The following is a 24,471-nucleotide window of genomic DNA, read 5'->3' as shown; positions in this document are numbered from 1 at the left end:
GCCGGCTAGCTCTGCTCTCTGTGGACGGATTACCGCGTCCCGTGTGATTATCTGTCTATTAATAGCTTCCTTTAAGGCCGTTCACATGTTCCAGGAGCAGCGCCGACCCCGGAACGTGAAGCCGCTAATTACCGTAACGAGCCGCGGCATCGGATAGGACAACAAAGGGAATACGTGAATATGTATACGTAGCGCATATGAGTGATCAACACCTCGGTAGCTGCACATCAAAGAGCAGGAAGTGTTCCTCCCTCAGGCCACCAGGACGCTAGACCTCGTATACATCCGGCTCTATACGCCCCCATACGTTTACAGCTCATAGAGGATTCTGTTTTATAGTTTTACTTTTATTTACATTTCATACATTATTCTCGTGGTTTAATCGTATCGACTGCTTGAGTTCCTTGAAGACGTTTCATCCAAGAGACTTCATCAGCTCTGACTGACTTGTTGGGAGTTCCAGATATCCTAAAAGAGCTGTTAACACCTGAGTTCCAATTGGGCATTTGTTGCTCCTCCCCCTCATTATGTGGGTCGTTAGTGCTCCCCCTGACACAGTGGGGTTCGTTAGGGTCTTTGTGGCTAGGTGTGGATGTGGGTTCATCTACCTGGAGAGAGATCTTAGGACTGAACTGTAAACAGGTGAGAGGTGATGCCTCAGATCTCCACCTCTGTCCAGGGATGGTCTCTCCAGTCAGATGGCTTCTTTCACTCCTCTCTCCAAGCATCTGTCCTCCCTGCAGGACATGATTGTCTTCAAAAGACTGTCCTTTGTCCTTGAGATGCAGGTGGACCGCTGAGTCTGGTCCGTCATACATCATCTGGCTCAAGAAAATGCCCCAAACAAGTCGTAGAAATGTCAGTTCTCAGCACCACGTTATGTGTTTTACTCTCTAATGAAGTTCTGACGACTCCAAGGCCTGGATGTGGGATCTCTGTGGGGTCTGATGGGTCCAGGATGTTGGTTCTGTTTGGTTCTGTAGGGTTGGAATGCGTCCCGTAGATGCTCAGATTGGGATTCGGGGGAGGCTCGAGGCTCTTGGTCATGTTCCTCGAGCAGTTTTTGCAGGCAGCTGTTTAGTTTAAAAAAAATAAATTAAAAATTAAAAGTAGAAATCTGACAGCAAAGGTGCCAGAAAACATAATAAAACGATGGAACACTTTGATTAAAATGGTAAAAATAAAGGTAAATATATGTAAAATAATGATTTTTTTTGTTTGTTTAGCTGATTGAATTACAGCACAACGCTTTAATTTTACTGGAACACACTGTAAAAGATTCTTGTAGTTCTTATTTAAAATGCAACAAAACAGAAAATCTGTAATTTAACAGCAAAAAATGTCGTATCTGTAATCCTTAGTGAACATTTATTCTGTCAAAAACAGAAAAATATTCTAAAAAAATAAACAATAAGAGGTTGATGAAAGCCAAAATGATCATCACAGCTGTTCTGATCAATGTCAAGATTACAGAATATTCAGAACAAATCTTCTAATTTCACTTTTATATTTAAATCAACTCTTCTTTCACTGCGATGCCATGTGTTGTGTTAAAGTCCTGCTAGTGTACAAATGTTCACAGTAAGATTCAGCAGAAATCAGAGCAACCTTTAAGGACTAAATGTAAATAAAGTGCATCACTCGCTGAACACCTGCTTGTTGACACTCACTGCAGTTTCCAGATGTTCCCTGAACGCCTCACCTGCAGGCTAACGTTGATGTCACAGTTGATTTATTGAACAATTCTGATTAATATTCAACTGATTCTGCAGCCAGAAGTCGGTAAAACTGAGCTTTTCTCAGCATTGTAACTACACAATCAGCGAATGTTTGACGTTCATTCCTTCAAATCTGACTTTTACTTTATTGCAGCCTGCGTTTTACTGCTCGTACTTTACAAGCAGGTGACAACGAACCCTTTGATAAAGTCTTGATAAAGCTGCACGCACACCTTTTTTTTTTTATGTCCACATTTCACAACACATCCCGTTAAAGGCGTGTCGCGGTTACGCCACGACTCAGGAGAGGATTTAAATGAACCAGCTGTAAAGTCAGAACACAGGCAGAGATTCAGCCGGCACTGTTAAAGGGCTTTTTTTCCAAGTTTCTGATCATTTCTAAATGAATTTTCACCTGTCTTTGCATCTACAGTCGGTTGACATTCACAGACGGAACAAAAAGCGTTTATTATCAGAGAAAACAAACTTTCAGTGTCTCTCTGGTTCAGAAAGTCGACCTGATCAGAGCTCACCACGACCTTAAACCTGCTTAAGCTGCTTTCTCTTTATCCACTGCAGCGGAAACGAGCCGTTAAATCATCTCGTGGCTTTATCTGGAGTTTAGCGTCCGGCTGATGAATCGACGTCTCCTATTAGCTCCAGTTTGGTCTCCACCCGTTAGTGGGAAAATCACTTCATAGCTGCTGAATGTTGACCTGGTTTTGGGTTTCCTTTGTGTTATTTTTCTGCACATAAAATGTGAGAAAAAGTCGTCATGCTGGCTTGATTTCATTCAAAGACGGTCGATGAGCTTTACGGGAAATAAAAACGACTTTTTCGACTGTTTCTTTCGCTGTTTTTGTCTCTGGAACACGGCTGATGTAGATATAACTCCAGCTTCCCCGACTTAAAAACGACTCTCAGAAGTTTTGTTGATTTCTTTTCTTCTTCTTGAAGGCTTTGCAGCAGTTCTTCAGCATCAAACCTGTTTTTATTCTTGACAGCGCCGCCTTCTCTGAAGCCCGGTTTAGTTGAAATATAAGTTTGCTTTAAATTCTCAGTTATGTGGAAAAGCAGGAAAGTCTTTGTGCTGTTTATGTGGCGTTTAGTTTGCAGAAAACTGAAACTGAGCAACAAAAAAGTCAAGTTTGGTTCTCTAAAGCTCAAACAATGAAGTGAAAGAAGCTGCAGATTCAATAATATACCAGAAAAGATGATATTTTTGTGTTATTCTAAAGTTTTCTGATGCTCTTTTTGCAGCCGTTCTGAGCAGAACAGACTGAATGTGTCGCTCAAGGACGACAGGCTCTAATATTCTGACTTCTGTCGCTCCGAGGAGCCGCATCACAAAAAGATTTAACATCTCGATGTAAAGTTTAACAGAAGCCAGAATGTGTTTGCTGCGCTCGTTGCCGGGGAGTCTGCGGATTAAAGGTTTGTTTGTGAGGTTGGACTCAATGAGCGGGAGGCCGGCAGGTCGTGAGTAACCGGTGGCATTTGGATCAAAACATGTTCACGGTAATCGCTTTAAACGCGCTTGATGGGATCTGCTGAGGGTTGTTTCCAGTGTTTGAAAAGATCCGAGCTTCAGGAAGAGGATTTGAGCCTCTGTTCAGCCGAGCTGAGCTGAATTAGATGTGGAAAAAAAAAGAGACATGTTTGTCTGTAAAGTCTTTAAAAGGAAAAATCTACGTATTTTGAATCGTGACGTGATCGTAGAGGCTTCGTTCTTCAGCTAAAAGTCACAGCAGGAGTCACTGTTTGACCTTAAAGGTTGATTTTTGTGTTTCAATCGCATTTTCTCAGCAACACAAAGTGAACAATAGAGATGCTGTCAACAGGATACTGAGGTCCGACTCGCCGGATGCCACAAGTTCGCCTGAAGTATTTTAAACCTGCGTTGAGTTCTGCAGATATCGAGTTATAAATACAAACGTCAGCTTACGTGTTCAAAAATCAGCCGTAGCCTTCTGAACTCTGAGCAGTTTTTCTTTTTCCTGTTGTGTTTCTTCCTTGCTGTGACTTGTTTCTCTCTGGGATATAAAGTCCTGCAGCTCTATGGACACAGAACAACACGAAGGAAGAGAGAAAACTCAGATTTAAAACTTAAAAACTGTCCACAATGGCTCAAAACGTGAAGAAAGATGTTCCACCGTCATCAGTAGAAAGATGTTCCACCATCAGCTGTAGAAAGATGTTCCACCATCAGCTGTAGAAAGATGTTCCACCATCAGATGTAGAAAGATGTTCCATCATGCTGGATGTATCTCCAACAACTGGCTCCTCTGTCCTCTGGTTTTGATCCATGCTGCATTTATTCATTGATCCAGTCAGTTGGAGTTTCCTCTAAAATTGTCGTAAATTATTTCAAACTTGTCCAAAGTGACATAAAATTGTCCAGATTGGCTTGAAGCTCGTCTAAACCGACTCAAACTGTCCAAAATTACTGCAAACTTGTCAAAAAATGACTTGAAAATTGTCCAAAGTAACATAACATTTTAAAAATGAATTCGTCCAAAACACCTTAAAGCTTGTCCAAAGTCACATAAACTTGTCCAGTGTCATCACAAACAATCAACAGGAACTGAAATGACTGTAAATTTATTCAAAATGACCAAAAGAATTGGTTAAAAATTAAAATGTTCAAGTAATTATGGACACTTTTTTGATATGTTAGTTTTGGATTAAGTTCATGTGAATCATCAGACAGTCGACGATTCTTTCTGTTTTTAGCGTTTCCAGCTGTAGAAAAGTGGTTTCATTTTGGTCATTTTTAATTAATAAATGCCTTCTAAACCTCTCGCTGTCAAATGAGCTCGTTTTGGTCTCTCACAGACTAGAATTAAAGTGTTGGAGGGGCTCAGTTATGCAGAAATCTTCCCACCTTAGTGGTTTGACTCAAATTAATGTTTCATATCTGCTGTTACGCTGAAAACTCGCCAACTTTCCGTCTCAGTTTCAAAGAGCCCAGAGGTGATTAGTACAAGCTAACGAACCAGCTAATCGCTCCAAACAGCTGCGTGCTGTAACGAGGTGAAGAAGCCGCTTCATTGTTGTTCCTCATTTACACGTTGCAGCAGCAGTGGAGGCGACGCGGCGGTGCTTTGAAGCGTCGCTGCGTCGGACTCGCACTCGGCTTATCTCTTACATAACCAAGGCCCGCCGGAGCGCCGAGTCAACCGGGGAGCGTCGCTGCTCGTCTCCCTGCAGGTCTGAACTCTGGTCGACCCGCCGACGTGCCGTCACAGCGGATCAGAACCGAGACACCTGCCGCCTTGTTCGTCCTCGCCGCTCGGTTCAGAAGCTCGAACGAGGCTGCTGATGAATAAGTTAAAAGCTAATGCGGAGCAGGGAGCTGGACTTCTCCACCCGAGGCGGCGGTCGCTTTGGTTTGTGGAGGGTTCTGCCTTCAGAGGGTTTGAGAACTCACCGACCATTTAACCAGGAAGTAGTTTCAGGAAACATACTGCAGATCCACAACGTCGTGGTCGTGGTCGTGGTGGTGGTGTGTTTACACCAAACAGACAGAATGTTAAATCTCATCAAGTGTATTTATGTCTCTTAAGTGCAGCCCTGTGATAGACTGGCTGGATGGATGTTCTGGAGCTCGACTTTGGATTGTGATTGAGTTCTCCCAACTAATAATCAGCATCAGCCCTGTTAAAACCACATTGGTTGCCCTCTCATGTGAATATTACATTTATTATAAACGTCCTCCTCCACCAGGGTCCACGTCAGTGTGTCCACTTCATTCTGAGTCTTTGATTTTCTGGTGTTTGCAGCTTCGAATCAGAAACTTCAGATGTGTTAACCTCCTTTCTTCTTCTTCTTCTTCTTTCTCCAGACGTGCCGGCGCCGGAGCAGCCGGAGCTGTTCCTGAAGAAGCTGCAGCAGTGCTGTACTGTCTTTGACTTCATGGACACGCTGTCGGACCTCAAGATGAAGGAGTACAAGCGCTCCACGCTCAACGAGCTGGTGGACTACGTGACGGTCAGCCGGGGATACCTGACGGAGCAGGCCTACCCCGAGGTGGTCAAAATGGTGAGGACGGGCACGCCGGGCTCACGCTGCGGCGCTCGCATTAAACACGCTTCACGCTTGTGCAACAAGCTGCTTCGTACAGACGGTGGAATCCAGAGTTTCTCAACCGTTTGGGGTTCTGACCTCTGAAAGACCTTCGTCACAGTCCAGAGTTAGAAGCTCCGTTTATGGCCAAAATATGGAAGAAGAACCAACATTCAGCTGAAAAACGTAGAATTTGGAGCTGAAAATTCACATTATTGTGGCAGAAGGGAGCTTTTTTTAAAAATTAAATTTCCAGTTAATTGTCCACATTTATGCCGTGGCCTGTTAAAAGGACCCTGAACCACAGGTTGGGAACCACTGATGATGCCTTCAGTATTTTTTTTCTCCAAAAACAAGCAACAGAACGTGGCCACGCATTTTTTATTTTCAAAAACACATCAGAAGTGGATGATAAACGCAGCCTCCACCTTGTTTTGGTGTTTTTTTAGAAGTTAAATTAGAGATAAAACTAATTATTATTGTTGTGCTTTAATAATTTGGGGATTTTATTTTGTTTTTTTAATTTTGGGAGCCTAAAACTAAAACATGATGAATTTAAAATCATAAAGCAGCAACAAAAGTATGAAATAATCTTCATTTGAGAAGATAATTTTAACTAGACTTTAATAAATAGCCAAAATGTTGTCTCATTAGTATTCTGTCAGAACTCTAGTTGATTAATCAGCTGATTGTTTTGGCTCTAAATTCAGTTAAGAAGCTGGTTATTGATAACAAAATGTATTTTTTTGGATTGTTATTACTCCAGAGTGATCAACACCAATGCATGCCTCCAGTTAATATGTTCATCTGGACTCCTGTCATTAGGAACCCACTGAGAGTGAAGCTGCAGGAATCAGGACTTCTGACTGATTCCTGTTTTTATTCCTTCCAGGTGTCTCACAACATATTCCGGACCCTTCCGCCCAGCGACAGTAACGAGTTTGACCCTGAGGAGGATGAGCCAACGCTCGAGGCCTCCTGGCCACACTTACAGGTAAACGCAGCCCAAAGTTTGCGATTATCTGGTAAATTAATTAGTTGTTTTATCACACAAACATAAATGTGCAAACAGCAGCTGTTAGAGGGAGTTTCTGAGACAGACGTAAAGGTGTGATGTGATACCAGAGAGTTACACATCTGGATCTCTAAGCTTCGCCGGTTGACAGAGTTGTGCATCTTTTATGGCGTAAGTAGGTTCAAAATATGATACTGAGATAACAAATCATTATTTGGTGTCAGGGTTCCTGAATCAGACAAAATGTGTTTTAGTTTCATTCATCAGGTTCTGCTTCTGTGCTCAGCCATGTCGACAGTGGTGTTTATTTATCCCATCGTCCCCCCAGAAAGACAGAATATTTCCTACAATGACTAAAAGAGACTCAAAAATAATGAATATAATCTAGATTTGTTTTTAGTCTGTTGCCTCTAGCTGTTCAGGAGTCTTTCCTCTGAGTTCATTAAACAGCAACAGGATCCGTCTGAAGCCAGACGGCTGCTGCGTTTATGTACAGCTTCATTACCTGTAATTATAAATGATCCCTGACGTGGAGACAGGATGGATCAGAGTCCAGCAGCAGCTTCAGCTCAGCTACAGTAGGCCTGATGCTACGTGTCCATTGGCGCCGGATCGCGTCGCTTCCCAAAACCGCCCGCTTTGGAGGCGTGCCACTAGTGGCCCAGTAGGCGGTGTGTATGTCCACGGTGATACTGACCTCTGAAGACCTCAGCTTCTTCACCTTCTATCCTGCCTGCACCTGATTGGACAATCGCGTCGACTCGCTAGCGGTGTGCTCCGGGATTTCAAACCGGACCAACATGGCGGCTCGGCCGCAAACTTTCCCTTTTATTACGTAAACCGTTCAGCGAAAGTATTTCTGAAAACATTTAAGGCGAGAAGCGGGCTACGCAGCAGCTGAATCTGTCCTCATTTTAGCTCAACAACGGCTGGTTTAGTTGTTTTATGAAAGTTTTGCGAGGCGTTGGACCTGTGCGCCTCATGTGCATAAAGTAGAAGTCAAGTCTACTTTATGCAAATGAGCTGCAGGCGGCTGGCGGGCGACGCTACGCCTCGAAACAGGAGCGTTACAAATACACAATGCATGGGAAGCAGGGTTTCCAGTGGACACATAGCATCAGAGTGGGATAGACGAGTCTGATCGGACCTTTAGAAAGATACTATGTCCTTATGATGAACACATGAGACTCAAAAATAATCCAGATTCTGTTGCTTCCAGCTGTTTAGGAGTCGTTCCTCTGAGTATATTAAACCTTCTTCAGCTAAACTAGTGGGATAGTCGAGTCTAATCCGGCCCCCACACAGAAGGAACACTGTCCTTAATGTCGTACTACTACCTAGAGAGCTGCTGGTTGTCTGTGGTTCCTGTTGGTTCTGTTTGGGTCCAGCTGTGGGTCCAGGTTCAGAGCCAGGCTCTCTGGTCTCTCACCTCCCCTCCTCCTTCTCTGTGTGCCTGCTGCCCAGGACTCCTTTAGAAATGAGATGCAAATCTCAAGGAGAAGCTTCCTGGTAAAAACCTTCTTTCTTTAGTTTTTTTTTTTTTTTTGTCCTCTTTGCGTGAACGTTTTCTCCCCCTGCCGTCCCCTCTGTGTCCTGTGTGACCCCGGAGTCCTCTGACCTCCCCTCTGGTCCACATTCAGTGTCTACAGGGTGAATGTAAGGCTCTGGTTCTGACAGGAACACATCATTCTTGGATTTAACGCTCAGCTTGTCGTCCTGCTGCACAAAGACTCGTTCTGGTTTGAGTCGGAAACGAGCAGAAAGTTAAAGCAGCCGCAGAACCGAACCTTTTTGCGCAGGACTCGGCTGAAGTTAAACGAATTGGGCGCCACTGTTTGTTAACTTGTCGTTCTTCTTGTCCTTCGTCTCTTCCTCTCTCCAGTTGGTATACGAGTTCTTCATTCGGTTCTTGGAGAGTCAGGAATTCCAGCCCAGCATTGCCAAAAAGTACATAGACCAGAAGTTTGTCCTACAGGTGAGTCGGCGTCCAGCGCCACCTGCTGCTGCTGTCTCTAGTCTGTCGAGTTCCTTCCTCTGTGATGTGACGCTTATGTTTCTTCCCTTTCGTCCCTGCAGCTCTTGGAGTTGTTCGACAGCGAGGATCCTCGGGAGAGAGACTATCTGAAGACAGTCTTGCATAGAATCTACGGCAAATTCCTGGGGCTGAGGGCTTTTATACGAAAACAGATCAATAATATTTTTCTACGGTGAGCAGACGTCACTTCTTTGGCCGCAAAAGCTTCTGTTTGTCTGTCTGTTAAACTGGCCACACACGAAAACAGCTCTAAAGGCCAACAGACACAGTGATGAATAACAAAAACTTCTCCTAAATGCCTTAAACTTGTCCTGATTGTCTTCAGACTTGTCCGAAATAAACAAAAACTATCATAAATGTCTTTAAACTTGTCCTAAATGTCTTTAAACTTGTCCTAAATAACAGAAACCTGCCCTAAATGTCTTTAAACATTTTCTAAATGTCCTCAAACTTGTTCTAAATGTCTACAACCTCGCTCAAATAACCAAAAATCTTCATAAATGTCTTTAAGCTTGTCCTAAATAATCAAAAACTATCATAAATGTCTTAAACTTGTCCTGGTTGTCTTCAGACTTGTCCTAAATGTCTTTAAACCTTTCCACTAATATTCTGTATTGATCATATAGTTTAGATGACGTCGAGGACATTACTGACTTCTTAAGCTGCTGATAAAAAACCTTCAGGTTGAGGAGTGTGACTGGACAAGCTCTTTGTACGGTTTTTGTTTTTTAAGTCAAAAGAATCTCTGCTTCCTGTGGAGTCCAGCTGAGTTACCGTCTCTCGTGTCTCAGCTTTCAGTCAGAATGTTGGTTTTCAGGTCGTCTTCAGCTGTTCAACCTTTTCTCTGCTCTTCTCTCCTCCTTCTGTCTGCTGCAGTTTTGTTTATGAGACGGAGCACTTCAACGGGGTGGCTGAGTTGCTGGAGATCCTGGGGAGGTATGTGGACCCTTATTTACATTCTGCTGGGTTAGCGCCGGCGCTCTGAGAGACCTGAGAGCTGCAGCTGAGCTCAGGATGGTTCAGACCTTTGTTCTGCTGGAGGCTCTTATTGTGACGGAGAGAGACCTGAGGAGAGCTTCAAACTGAAAATCTGAATAGAAACAGAGAAGAGCTGAGATGAGGAATGAATTAATTGTTGTTAGCTTAAAAAACAGACAGTCGATCAGCTTTGCTCTGGCAGTTGTTCTTCATGATGCTGCGTTTATAATATAATAAACAGAATATAAGTAAAACTAGAGAAGCCCTCTGAAGGTTCAGACCTTCTCCAAGCAGCTCATTTCCACCATGTGGTGGTTTCCGGCCGATGTTAAAGTCCTGCGTTCATTTTATCTACACTGTTAGCTTCGTGGAGAATCAGAACATAGCTTTAGCATTTGAGTTAGCATTGATATCATTAATAACAAGCTGATGGAGTGATGAACAGTCGCTATGCTAGGTTGGCATAACTATAGCCATGCTATTGCTAACATTAACAGACAGGGAGTAGCTTAAGCGAGGTTAGCACAACTTTAGCAACATAAATGAAAAGCGTGATCGACGCAACGAAACACGCAAAGCGCTTATCTGTCAGTAGCTCTGCTCAGCCCACTGCTGTGATGCTGCCTGGCTGCAGCTTCCTCCTGTACTGCTGAGAAAACAGCGGTGAGGACTGAAGGACTGAATGGAGTCAGAGCTCCATCTAGTGGACAAACGGTGCACCCACAGCATTCTGTGACACTTCGCAGCATTTACCGTTTTATGACATAATAACCAGACGATAAGCCAGAACATCACCGAAATGTAATCATCTGTTCGTCGTGCCCTTATCAACATTTCCTGAAAATTGAAGGAAGATCCATTTCTAAATTTTCGAGTTATCTTGGTAACAAAAAAAACAAACAGATAAGTTCCAGCTAAGACATGACCTCCTTGGTGGAGGTAATAAACCCAGATAAACAGTAAGTGCAGGTTTTAGAGTCTTTAGTGTCTAAATATGAAAACTTAAAATGATTTTCATCAAGAGTCTGGACCGACACAACGGACCGAGCAGCTCTGGACGAAAGTGAAAGTAAAATACTGAATCAACGACAGTCGAACAGTGGAGTCGCAGTTTTATATGTAGAGTTAAAGAAACAAACCAATTAGAAATGAATTGAATAGTGTTAACTTTTATGGTGTTTAACTGGCAGCAACATTGGCTACGATAATTTGAATATTCGTTTCCTGGTTTTCGGTTGACTGTCTCTTTAGCTTAGCATGTTAGCTGCTGTCCGTCATCCACACTTATGTATTTGCATTTTAAAGCAGCGACTTAAAACAAAAAATGATCTCCGTCAAGAGATAAAGATCAATAAAAAGAACACTTAGCATCCTTCATCTGTAGAAAGTCTCATAGAGGAAGATCAGCAGTGGAGAAAGGCCAGAACAGAGACTTCTTTAAAGGCACAACAACAACGAGGTCAGCAGCGCCTCCAGTTCATGACTCATGTCGTCCAGCCGCCGGGAGTCCAGGCCGATGTTTGTGTTTCCTGATTGGAGAATCGGGGAGCGACGCAGCGGCGGTTTAAACCAACCAGACACTGAGTCGACATCATCGTTGACTAAAAGTCGTAGTTTCTGCCGTTTCAGAGTTTTCAGACTAGAATGGGGTCAAAAGGTCGACGTTTTGTGAAACTCCAGAGTAGCGTGGTCGCTAGTAGTGGTCGTAGCAGAAGGTACGAGTTTTGGATGCAGCTTTAAGGACAGTTCAAGGTTTCCAAATGAAAGTTTTACCTCTTAAATCTAAACAGAAAACAACTCTGAAGGCTGTTTGTACAGGATACAGCTGCTGGTTACAGAGTTGGACTGCAGCTCCGTGTTAGTGTGATCATTCCTGAGGTGTATGGAGATACCTCAGTGGGTACACCTACCACAGAGTATCTGGAGACGGTCGAACGTCCGACTGTGTTTAGGATTTGTTGGTGAACTGGTTTCTGATTGGACCGTAGCTCCATGTTAATGTGATTATTCCTGAGGCGCAGTGGGCGGATATAGCACGAGATATCTGGAGACTGTAGAACTTATCCCTGTAGAAATCATGCACAAATCAAATTTTAAATACAACGAGGTTAATGATGACTTACAAAGACGTGGATGTTGAAGAATCTCCTCCTACAGTCTCTCCTCATGACAAGCTTTTTCCAGATTTCTTTAAAAAAAAAAAAAAAAAACAAAACTTTTGTGGACACGTGTAAACACTGAATTGGCTTCATGCTTTTATTTTCTTACCTGTTAAACAGCTACAGGTGTAAATGAGCAGTTTTTCTGTCGTTCAGCTTGTTTACATCCTGTATTTCTACTCCGATGTTCCTCAACATGTGACATGCTGTGGCTGAACCGAACTGAAACTGGACACGACAGAAACTTAATCAGCTCCGTTGACTTCACTGTTAATTAACTTGTTCGACACACCGGAGCCGCTGGAGCCGCGTTATGTTCTGTTACCAACAAGACATCTGCGTTTAGAGGGTTTAGTGTCGCTCTGCCGCCGCTTTCAGCTTCACTTAATCACCAATACCAGCTGAATGTTTTGACAGATTTGACAGATTCAGTGTTTTTCCACCACAATCTCTCGATAAAAGATAAAAACTCGACTCTGGTGAACCAGAACGGACGGTGCTGGACCGATCGATCTCACGTTGTGTCTCTGCTCAGGTCTCTCGGTTTCGTTCCTCCTCCCGCCGCCTGCCTGCATGAACAGCACTGTTGATCTTGTTTCGCGGCGTCACTGCGAAGCTCTTTCATGTCTGACTGATGTTCTCTGTGTTGCAGTATAATCAATGGTTTCGCTCTGCCTCTGAAAGCGGAGCATAAACAGTTTCTGGTCAAAGTGTTGATCCCCCTCCACACCGTCAGGAGTCTGTCCCTCTTCCATGCACAGGTAACGTGACTTCAAAGCTGCTAATAAGCTGGTTTTGTGTTGATGTTTCACGCCTGAAGCCACAAATGGAGGAGCTTTAAATGCTAACGGTCATTAACAGAAGTTTGAACCTGAACTACAGCAGCAACTAAATCCTGTAGTGTTGTCTTTAAAGGTGGAGTTTCAGGGAGTTTTTTTGTTCCTGTTATGGAAACAGAACAATCGTAAATGTCTTCTGTACAGTGTGATGCAGTTACAGCGCTGAAAACCATAAAAAAAAAAAAAGATGAGATGAAAGTTCAATTTTCTTTTATTAATTCTTAAAAAATTGGAAAAACAACAACAATGGAGGCTCCAGATGCTGTAGATGTTCAACTACTTTCATGTTTAGAGCCTCTGTAGACATCATCTGTAGAAAGATGTTCCACCATCAGATGTAGAAAGATGTTCCTCCATGCTGGATGTATCTCCACCAACTGGCTCCTCTGTTCTCTGGTTCTGACCCATGCTGCATTTATTTATTGATCCAGTAGGTTGGGTTTCACCTGCAAAGTCTGAAGTTTTGGCTGTTTTGTCACTGAACAGCTCAGAGTTTTTAGTTTTTTTTGCAGAATCTGGTGTGTGTTTGGAGAACTTCTAAATGTGACAGGTCGATGAAACATCTCAATTTGAAGTTAATTTTCCCGACAGAACTGTAACATCACATAGGATCAGTTCAAGAACTGCCGGGAAGCTAAAAAGCCAGAGATTTTTTCTGTTTTTACAGTTTCTGGCTTTGATGAAAGGTGTAATTTTGATGATTTTTATTTATTTGTTTTTTAATCACATATAAAGATGTGACCATCACTGCAAACTTAAAATCGAAGCTTCCTTTTTATCAAGTAGATATATTCTGCTTAAATGTGGGAAACTTTGCTATTTAAAGCAAAAACAAGTTGATCTGAAGTGCTTTTGAGTAGAGACATGAGAAAAATGTGGCACGTTTACTCGTTAAAAACACAAATGACATCCAGAGTCGTCACAGAAAGACTCCTGAACAGAAAGTCCTTCATCTCATGTGACGTAAACGTGACGAACGTCTCCTACGAGGTCGAGAAACTCTGCTGTTGTGTTCACCTGAGCTGCTGCTGCTGCTGCTGTAATGATCGCTGCTGAAGTTTCAAAGCGTGTCGTAACCTGGGCTCTGCTCTGCTCCACAGTTGGCGTATTGCATTGTACAGTTCCTAGAGAAAGACCCAACATTAACAGAACCAGTAAGTTCAGCTTGTTTCCTGCTCTTCTGTGTTTCGTTAAAGGTTTAACGGTGCGTTTGCAAAGTCGCAGGAGTGGGGATAGCAGTGGGATAGCAGTGGGATAGCTTCTTCTTTTAGAGCTTATTTGGTGCTTCAAGAACTATAAAAACATACTTCTGGATAATGGACATACGAAACCAAACGAAAAAGTACTTGTGAGCTACTAAACTCACTATTAAACCCAGTTGTTTCCTCGTCAGATCACTTGTTTCCATTTTAGTAAAACGCTCTGAAGTTTTTTCTAATTTTCACGTCTTGTTGGCGGTGAAAGTTCCTCACACGTCGGCTTAACTGTCAAACTCATGAAATAATAAATAAAAGACGGATTTTAGATGAATTCTCAGAAGACGTGGACGTTCTTACATCAACGTCTGCTTTGTAGAGGAGCCGCATCGTTTATGCCAGTAATCTACTTTTAAATTAAACCAACCAGTCCGCTCTGACTCAACCTGATTTCTCTAAAAGCTCAAATACATTCATGTAGATTCGCTGTGTCACTGCGTCCACTTTAAATAGCACACATTTTCCAACACTTTTAACTCATTAAGTTTGTATTTAAAGTGAAAAGCTGCAAAAACGAGTCGATTACCTAGTTTGATAATCCGTTAAACAGCTTGAGGCTTTTTTTAAGTGGAAAAATTCTCTGATCAGAGTGTCTTAAATGTGAATATTTTATGATTTCTTTCCTCTGCTGTGAGAATAAACTGATTATCATTGGGGGAAAACGAGGAAACCAGCTTGTTAGCAGCAACGAAACTCTGACGAGAAACACCAGAGTAGCAGAAATATGAACCACAAACTCAGAATAAAAAGCCTCGTGTTAAAGATGTGCACAAGTTTCTCAGCTGTGATCCTCAGACGTCAGATCCAGAAGCTGACGATGAACCAAAAACCAGATCTGACTCTATTCTTCTCCATCTTCCAGGTCATCAGAGGCTTACTGAAGTTCTGGCCAAAAACCTGCAGTCAAAAAGAGGTGAGTTGTCCGATGTCTTCCTGCTCTCATGTCGGCGTCGGCGTGGTCATCGGCGTGTTTGCTAACGCTTCCTGTGCTGCTGCAGGTGATGTTTCTAGGAGAGCTGGAGGAGATCCTGGACGTCATCGAACCCACACAGTTCGTCAAGATCCAGGAGCCGCTGTTCAAACAGATCTCCAGATGCGTCTCCAGCCCACACTTCCAGGTCAGAGCTCGGCTTCGCTCTCCACCGAGAGCGTCTGGTCCTGAAACAGATGTCTGACGTTTAACGTGATTTTTCTCCCCGTCTGGTCTCAGGTGGCAGAACGAGCTCTGTACTACTGGAACAACGAGTACATCATGAGTCTGATCGAGGAGAACTCCAGCGTCATCCTGCCCATCATGTTCGCCAGCCTCTACAGGATCTCCAAAGAGCACTGGAACCCGTGAGTGGAGCCACTTCTACACATTCAGCTTGAAATATCCGCTTCAGAGCTCCCATGTGGACTTATTTCTTGCTTCAGTTTTCTTAAATTTCAGCCGTCAGTAGAAGAAACCTTGTAGAAGAAACTAAAAGCTTCCAGATGAACATTCGGTAACATCAGGAGCTCTTTAAGACAACTAGAAGCTGAGCTGAGTCACATCGTCACACTTTACCAAGTGTTGTAGGTTCCAGCGCAGATAGAAGTCGTCATTTAAAGGATCCAGATGTGAACACGTGACGTTTTAGCCGTGACCAGATGTTTTCTGTCAAACGTCGGCTGGATCCAGGAAATTAAACTTTGATATCAGATTGACAGAAACGGTTCGTTTGGCTTCGTACGACGCAGCCTTCGTACGAATCAGTGGTGACATCATATCATGATGTTAGGAGGGTCAGATCCATTAGTTTATGGTGAAAATCAGTAATTGATGTTGAGAAATACGTGAACGTCCTGGAAATTGGTCGAACGCTTTTAAACCTCGGCTGCAACTTGCGAGACTGTCACACGTAGAAGGTTGTGTTTGTAAAATCAAGAAACTTATGTGAATCTGAACAACTCGAAATCTGTCCCAAGTTACCTGAAACTCTTCCAGAATCGCTCAAAGTGCATCAAAAACGAGTCGACATGCGTCAGAAATCATGTAACGTCTGTTCAAAATGACAAAAAACTGTCTAGAATCAGTCGATATTTGTCTAAAATGAGTCAAGAATTTGTCCAGAATGACCAACAGTTGTTCAGAATCACTCAGTTTTGACCCAAATCTGTCCAAAGTTCTCCTAAAGTCACTTGAAACTCGTCCAGAGCTACTTAAAGCAGCTCAATATGACATCAACTGGACCATAAAGACTCAGTTTGTCCAGAGCGACTGTAACAGGTTTGATTTGTGGGTTTATTCGCTGCTTCAGACTTTGTGTGTTGTTGTGTGGACGTGTTGTAACCCTGAGCTGTACCGGTTCCTCTGCCGTAGGGCCATCGTGGCGCTGGTCTACAACGTCCTGAAGGCCTTCATGGAGATGAACAGTACCTTATTCGACGAACTCACAGCCACTTACAAGTCGGACCGCCAGCGGTAAGAACGGACGCCTGCCGCAGCTCCGTAGATAGTCTGGGTTAGATGTTAGATGTTGGTCTGATAGAGGAGATCTGAGAGCAGAGGAAGCACCAGCAGCTCCATGAACATCTGGATTAGGGTTAGATGTTGGTCTGATAGAAGGAAACACCAGCAGCAGAGAATCATTTACAGGCTTCATTCATGTCTGAAAAGGTTCACAGAGTTCTGTCACTTCAGAGCAACTGTGACTAAAACAGAAGCAGTGAAGAGTTTAATTAGTGTCTCACTCACCTGCAGTGAAGGTTTATTATTGATCTGAACAGTTTCTAAACTATTCAGACTGATTCAAGTGTAATTAGAAAAGCTAAAGTAAATCTAATTACCCAGAATTCAGAGTGAGATCTGCAGGAGTCTGGCTTTGATCAACCAGCTTTCACATTTCAAAATTATTCAAAATAATAATAATAATAATAATAATAATAATAATAACTAAAGCTCCTCTGTCTGCATTTCTCAGGTTCTCTACAGCGTTACTCATTAATTAGTTAATAGCTAATTACTATCTCGTTAACACCACTCTGCACATCTTGAGTTCTTTAACACTTAAAAATCACAGAATTTTTTTTCTCATTTTCCAGTTTCTGGTTCTGAAAACTGGTTTAATTTTGGTTATTTTTGGTGAAGTGAAGAGCAGCTCTGAACCTGAAGCTGATTTGTTTTCAACTGTAATCTTGACACAAAACTAAACTTTGGGTTTTGTTTCTGTAGCTCAGACTGAGTGATGACTGTTGTTGATGTTTATTTACAGATTTTAATGATTTACTTTCATATCAGCGGCGTTAGGAACCAGGAAGTGGTTGATTAGTGACTCAGTATAAACACGCTGGGCGTTTGTTCTGTTTTAGTGACCAGATGTGTGATTGGGGCTCAAACGAGTCGCTGAGGTGTAAGAACGCTGACGAGTCGCATCAGAGCTGCTCAGAGGTCACTAAAGGTCGTATCAGTACGACCTTTAGTGACCTCTGACCTCCAACCAGGTTCTTGTTACGAGTCGTCTTGAGTGTGTCGTTAATCGTTGCCGCCGCCGTTCTCCATCTTTGTTTTGTGTCTCCAGCGAGAAGAAGAAGGAGAAGGAGCGGGAGGAGCTGTGGAAGAAGCTGGAGGACCTGGAGCTGAAGCGGGGCCTTAGGAGCGACGGCATCATCCCCACTTAACGACGACGTTGCCGGCTCCCCTCCGCCTCCCCCCTCCCCCCCCCCCCATCGACTCCCCTCCACCTCCTCCTCCCCCACGTCGGCCATGTCCGCTCCCGACTCGGAGCGCCGCCGCCGGGTCGACTCGCGGCGCCGCCGGTTTCTTAATTGTTCTTTTTTTTTTTCTTATGTTTTTTTCTTCTCCTGTGTTTGTGCGACTTACTTTACAGTAGATTCATCACGTCTGTTCTCATTATTTCAGCAGCACTGTAAATAATTATTATTTTCTTTTGTTTTTCTTTTTTTTTTCTTTTTTTTTTCCCTTAAACTGATATTATTGCAAACGGAAAAAAAAAAAAACAAAACGATAATAATAATAAAAAAAAGGAAGAAAAAAATAGAAAATGAGAAAATGACTTGTGTGGGAGGGGATTCAAACAAAAAAACAAAACCTTTTGGACTGTAGGACATGAAATGAACTCTTGGAAAACAAACAAAAAAAAGAAAAACAACAAAAAAAGAGAAGCTAGATTGATTTTAACTCTTCATCCCGCTCTTCTTCTTCTTCTTCTTCTTCTTCTTCTTCTTCTTCTTCTTCGGTCCCATAAGTCGTTTTTATTTTCCTGGTTCTCCTCTTTGCTTTTCCTCTCGTCGCCTCCATCTTTGTTTTCCCTCCTCGACTCCCCCTCCGGCCTCCCCCTCCGAACAGGATCACCCGTTAAACAACAATAACAACAACAACTACAACAACAGGGACTCTCGGTGTGTTTACATGCGCCTTCAGGAGGAACTTTTTAAAATTCTGTCTCCTAAAACTCCCAGAATTCACCTTAAAGTCGCAGATGTTTGAGTTTTTTCCAACTCTAAAATGCAAATCAACAGTTTCCCACCATAACTGGAGCATTTTGGGTAATTTATGCGTCAAATATACAAATTTTAGGCTTTTTTTTTTTACCCCAGACGCTCCTCTTTGATCAGATTTGAGTCAAATTGGATGAATTTTTTGACAAATCTGAGTCAATCATACGACTGTGAGCTAATGTTAACTCATTCTATCGCTCGTTATCCTTTAACCTGATTCATTTTTTTACCTGTTCAGGTGTAATGACAGAAAAGTATTTACAGTTTGAGCTGCAGCGTTTAGTCATTTCTTTCCCCTAAACTCTCCGATTCCAGCATCTTAAATGTGAATATTTTCGTTTTCTTTTCTCCTCTGTGACGCTAAACTGAATATTTTTGGACTAAACGAGATGCTGATCGACAGTTTTGAGACCAAAACCATAAAAAAGTAATCGACTGTGAAAATAACCGTTAACTGAAAGTGAAGCGACGTCCATCCTCGATGTGTGCACGAGTCTTTTATTATTTAGCAGCAGAATGAACAAAGACGCTCCTTTAAACTTGTGCACAGATTTTAATTACTGACTGAGAATCCGGTGTTGCTTTAACCGCCTCCGTTGTCCTTTACTTTGGCGCCATCTGCTGTTAAACGGTGAATAAAACAACAGCCGCAGACTGAACATATTCATTAAATACGATTTAAACGCCACCATCCTGTAGACATTCACCACTCAGGAGTGACTGAGGAGGAAAAACACAAATTAAAGACCAGGATGTGTGTTTTGGAGCCACAACTTAGCAATTTAATAAGCCAGATAAATTAAACCACCGCTGCTATGAAGCTGTTATTTTCTATAAGGTGGTTAAACCGTTAAAAGCCTGTGTATCCGTTAAATTTGTGCTCAGAATTCAAACCCTGATGATAAATCCTGTGTGCAGGAATCTGTTGTCGTTGATTTGGTGCCACCCGGTGGTGAACAGCGAATAAAACACAGACAGGAAGCTGAAAATCCAGCTTAACAGTGGCTTAAATACCCAAATAAGAATAAGATCACACACAGGTTTAACTCATGGGGAAGTCTGAGGTCACAACAACGCACATTAGAGCCAAAATCTGTAATTTAACCATAAATGTTCCGTTTTAGAGTCGCAAAACCTCAACCAGAGCCACTCAAAATGTGTCCAGAACGATTTAACATTTGTTCACAGCGACAAAACCGACTCAAAAAAAAAGTCTCTGAATCTGTGCAATACAACACAAATTCAAACAGAACGACTCAAAATAAAACCAATAACTCGTTTAGTTCAACAAACGTTTCTAATCTTGTAAATATTCATCACTGCCGAGCGTCTGGGGTCAAAAAATAGCCCAAAATTAGTTTATTGGATGCACCAATGATCCAAAATTTGCACCACTTATACTGTAAAACTGTTATTTTCCATTTTAGAGTTTGTAAAAACTGAACCAGAACGATTTAACATCAGCTCACAGCCACATGATTTACTCAGATTTGTCAAAAAGTTTGTCCAGTTTGACTCGAGCCTCATAGATATTCATCATTGACGAGCGTCTGGGGTCAAAAAAATGCCTGAAATTTGTACATTTGACACATAAGTTACTGTAAATTTGCATCACTTACGCTGTGAAAGTCTTATTTTTCAGTGACAAAACGTTACTCAGATTCGTCAACAAAGACAGAATCTTTGCAAAATGACCAAAAAACTGTCTATCATGACTCGAAACTTAAAATATTTATCACACAGGAGCATCAGGCTTCAAACAAATGCCAGAAATTTGCATAATTGATGCATAAATTGCCTGTAATTTGCGTCACTTATGCTGTAAAACTTTTATTTTTCATTTTAAAATTCACATAAACTAAACTGAAATGACTGAAGTTTTAACATTTGATCTCAGTGACATAACTTATCCAGAGTTACTCAGATTTGTCAAAAAAGACTTTAAATCTGTGCAAAATGACAAAAAATTGTCCAATTTGTCTTGATTCCTTTAATATTTATCACTCAGGAGTATCTGGGCTAAAAAAAAATGCCCAAAATTTGTACATTTGATGCATAAATTAACCAAAATTTGCATCACTTACGCTGTGAAACTGTTATTTTCCCTTTGAAAGTTCTCTTGACTTGATGAGAAAGACTCAAAGTGTGTCCAGAATGATTTAACGTTTGTTCGCAGTGACGAAACTTTACTCAGATCCATCAACAAAGACTGAATCTTTGACAGAATGACAAAAAAAAAGTTAATTATGACTCGAAACGTCTAATATTTATCACACAGGAGCATCTGGATTCAAACAAATGCCAGAAATTTGCATATTTGACACACAAATTACCCAAATTTGCATCACTTATGGTGTAAAACTTTTATTTTCTGTTTTAAAGTTCACAAATGTGGAGCTAAAATGACTCTGAAGATCTAACATTTGTTCTCAGTGACATAACTCGTCCAGAGTTACTCCAATTTGTCAAAAAGACGTTAAGTCTTTGTGAATTGACAACAAACGTGTCCTGTATGACGTGAGTCTTATATTTTGAGTCGTATATTTGATGCTAGACGAGCCAGACTTGGTTATTTTCCGTCGTTGTTGATTCGTCGCTCCGATTCTCCTCCGAGTCCTGAGCGCTGCATGTAAACACAGCCGCCTCGCCTCCTCCTCCAGCCAACAGGACCGCTCTCTCTCTTTGACTCCGCCCTCTTTTTTAAACCTCCTCCTCCTCCTCCTCACCTGCCCTCCAGGTGCGTCGGCTGCCGGTCTGGAACCGGCGCCGTTGGGCCGCGACGGGGGACTTTCAGCTACGTGAAAAAAACACACAAAAAAACACACAACACGAAAAAAAAAAACAAAAAAAGGAAAAAAAAAAGTCGCCAAAAATCTTCCTCCTGGTGTGAAACGACGAGCGCCCCGCCTCACCTGTCCTCACCTGTCCTCACCTGTCCTGGTCGCCCAGCGGGGGGCGCCGCGTCGACTCACAGTATTACAGCAGCAGTGACAAAAAAAGAACCCTGTACATTGTTATTGAATGCAGTACACTGATAATCTTGTATCTTGTAGTATTTTAGATTTGTTTTGCGTAGGACCCTGTGGAGAGGAGTGTCCAGTATATAAAGAGGTATTATGGAACAAGACTTCCTGGTATTTATGATAGTGTTCCCCGTTAGTCGGCTTTCTTTCTGTTGCCCTCTTTTGGTTTTTATCTCATTTTGGATATTTTGATGAAGTTTCTTTTCACCATTGGAAATATTTTTTTCTTTTTTTTTTTGTTTGTTTTTTGTTTTTTTGTTTTTGTTTTTTTTTAGTGCAGGGAAGGGAGGGGTCGGGGCAGGTAGGAGGGCAGGAGGGGGTGGAAGAGGGGAAGGCCGGGGGCAGATCTCGTTGCCCTGCGGGGGGGTAAAAATAAAGAAAACTTGTTTTTTTTGACAGCAGAACCTCCCCCCTCCTCCCTCGCAGAATTAATGTGTGCTTTAGAACGGCCCAGATATAATATGATTTAAAAGCTGAAAAAAGAGAAAAAAAAAGGAAAAAAAAAAGATTAAAAAAGGGTTGGAGAAATACAAATGTTTAATTATTTTAAAAAATAAAGAGATATTAAATTAAACCTGTTTTGTGATAAAGCCCAGACGCTGAATGGCTTTTATTTGGTCGGAGTTGTGACTGAGTGGGTGGATGGAGGCCACGGGACGACGCCGGGACAAGATTCAATACCAAACTCCTCATACTTAAAGGAAAAAGAGAGATAAAAGGTGGTTTTGTGTTTGTTTTATTCCCAGAAAAAGAAAAAGCTCATCAAGCAGCTCACACAGTAACGAGGAAATGGGTCACATGTCGTATTAATGTGGAAATAATTCAAAGTTGAGCATTTAGAAACACTTTAAAGGAGTTCTGACTCGTAAAATAAAGAAATAATATTGTACAAATATACCGTTATTAATATATATGATATACTACTATACTTAAAAGGTTTACCAAAAGAAGAAATTATCTACAATTCACATTCATGACAACTTAATAACAAAATATAATCCGTAAAACATGATGATTTAACATGAGAAGTAAGTTAATGAGCTACAAATAAAAAATGGGGTCAAAAAGGCTAAAAACCAATTTAAAAAGTCATTTTTTATGTAGCTGTATGGCAGAAGCTAACGTTAGTTTAATTCATATTAAAGCTAACATATACATTAGCTTAAAAAACACAAATTAGCTTGCTTCATTCTTATCAAGCTAATCTGGATGTTATCTTAATAAAATCTAACCTTAAAAGGAGTATTTTATAGAATTTGCTCCAAAGGAGCTGCTTTAAAAAAAAAAGCTAATATTCGCCATTTTCAAATCACAAGCTACTTTATACGTTAGCATATTTCATATCGTCAGCTCAAAACAACCTAAGCTAACATGCACGTTAGCTTAAAAAACACTAGTTAGCTTGCTTCATCCTTATCAAGCTAATCTGAATGTTAGCTTACATAAAACCTAACCTTAAAAGAAGTATTTTAAAGCAGTCATTAGCTTCGAAGGAGCTACTTTTAAAGGAAGCTAATGTTAGCTGATTTTAAATCACAAGCTACTTCGGATGTTAGCGTATTTCATTTAGAAGCTAACATATACGTTAGACATTAGCTTAGAAGGAGCTACTTTTAAAAGAAGCTAATACTAGCTGTTTTAAAATCACAAGCTATTTGGGACGTCCATCCATCCATCCATTCATTATCTGTACACCGCTTAATCCTCACTAGGGTCTTTGGGGGGGCTGGAGTCTATCCCAGCCGACTTAAGGCGAAGGCAGGGGACACCCTGGACAGGTCGCCAGTCTGTTGCAGGGCCACACTTAGACAGACAACCAAGCACACTCACATTCACACCTACGGACAATTTAGAATCACCAATTAACCTCAAAATGTTTTTGGACTGTGTGGGAGGAAGCCGGAGAACCCGGAGAGAACATGCAAACTCCACGCAGAAAGATTCCGTTGCCCCCACCGGGATGCGAACCGGCAACCTTCTTGCTGCGAGGCAACAGTGCTACCAACTGCGCCACCCTGCAGTATTTGGGATGTTAGCTGAAGTAATAGTAAAAGAAGTTAAGCTGAAGTTATTTTAAAGGAAGGTAACGTTAGCTAAAAAGAATGCTAAAATTAGCTTAAAAAGGCTATCCTTAATAGAAATTAATGTTGCCATCTTCTCTATTTCAGGCCAACTTTAACTTAAAAGACTAACTGTAGCTTAGAAGAAGTTGTTAGCTTTTATTTCACATTACCAGCTAACGTGGATGTGGGCTTCAAAAACGTTAATAGAAGTTAAGCTAGTGCTAGCTTCATAAAGTTACCGTGAAACGTTCATGTTTTTGTGAGACAGCTGGAAATAATCTGACACTTTGTGGATTTTATTTCTGAGTTTATATTTCAACTTCTGCTCTTTTTACAATATTAATAATAACCTTTAATTATGAAGCAACTTTTAACAAACAATAATTCAAATGAACTGAAGATGCAACGATTATCTGCAGGGAAAAGTCTAAAGAAAGTTTTAATAGAGTTTTAAGAAGAGATTTTAAAGATGCTGTTAAACTTCACGATAACATCTGATTTACTGGCAGAGCATTCAAAGCTCTTTAAACGAGGAGTAAAATCATCTTAAACCTAATTTATTGGCTTATTTTCACTTTTCAAATGTCAGCATTTGGAGGTTTTTTACAGTGTAAAGACTCAAATCAACTGAACCTACCTGAAGCCGCTTCGTTCACCTGCTCAGAGCAGAACTTTGGTTGCTGATGTCTAAGACGTGATTTTATTCTGAGGTTAGAGATTTAATCAGCGGCTGGACTGAAGGTTTGTGAACCAGCAGATCGTCTGAAGCGCTTCCTGGAAACTGGATCAGAGGAACTCAGAGATCAGAAGGAACTAACGTTAAACGATCAAATCCACA

General features: G+C 41.7%; 1 protein-coding gene across 8 annotated transcripts in view; it reads left to right on the top strand.

Moving 5' to 3' along the window:
• ppp2r5eb (protein phosphatase 2, regulatory subunit B', epsilon isoform b) overlaps nt 1-18,031 on the top strand; it is a 54,976-nt gene extending 36,945 nt beyond the window's left edge. For all 8 annotated transcript variants that reach the window (XM_008283414.1, XM_008283413.1, XM_008283411.1 and 5 more), the window contains 12 exons: nt 5,563-5,759; nt 6,676-6,777; nt 8,681-8,773; nt 8,875-9,005; nt 9,710-9,769; nt 12,623-12,731; nt 13,910-13,963; nt 14,928-14,978; nt 15,064-15,183; nt 15,276-15,403; nt 16,410-16,511; nt 17,608-18,031. In XM_008283414.1, the coding sequence (XP_008281636.1) occupies nt 5,563-5,759; nt 6,676-6,777; nt 8,681-8,773; nt 8,875-9,005; nt 9,710-9,769; nt 12,623-12,731; nt 13,910-13,963; nt 14,928-14,978; nt 15,064-15,183; nt 15,276-15,403; nt 16,410-16,511; nt 17,608-17,707 (1,247 nt within the window). In that variant the 3' untranslated portion in view covers nt 17,708-18,031. The remainder of the gene's footprint in view (nt 1-5,562; nt 5,760-6,675; nt 6,778-8,680; nt 8,774-8,874; nt 9,006-9,709; nt 9,770-12,622; nt 12,732-13,909; nt 13,964-14,927; nt 14,979-15,063; nt 15,184-15,275; nt 15,404-16,409; nt 16,512-17,607) is intronic.
• Nucleotides 18,032-24,471: the final 6,440 nt, after the last annotated feature.

This window comes from Stegastes partitus, unplaced genomic scaffold (assembly GCF_000690725.1).
Source record: "Stegastes partitus isolate 25-593 unplaced genomic scaffold, Stegastes_partitus-1.0.2 Scaffold310, whole genome shotgun sequence".
Taxonomy (NCBI): Eukaryota; Metazoa; Chordata; class Actinopteri; family Pomacentridae; genus Stegastes; species Stegastes partitus.
This window is presented reverse-complemented; position numbering and strand designations above follow the sequence as displayed.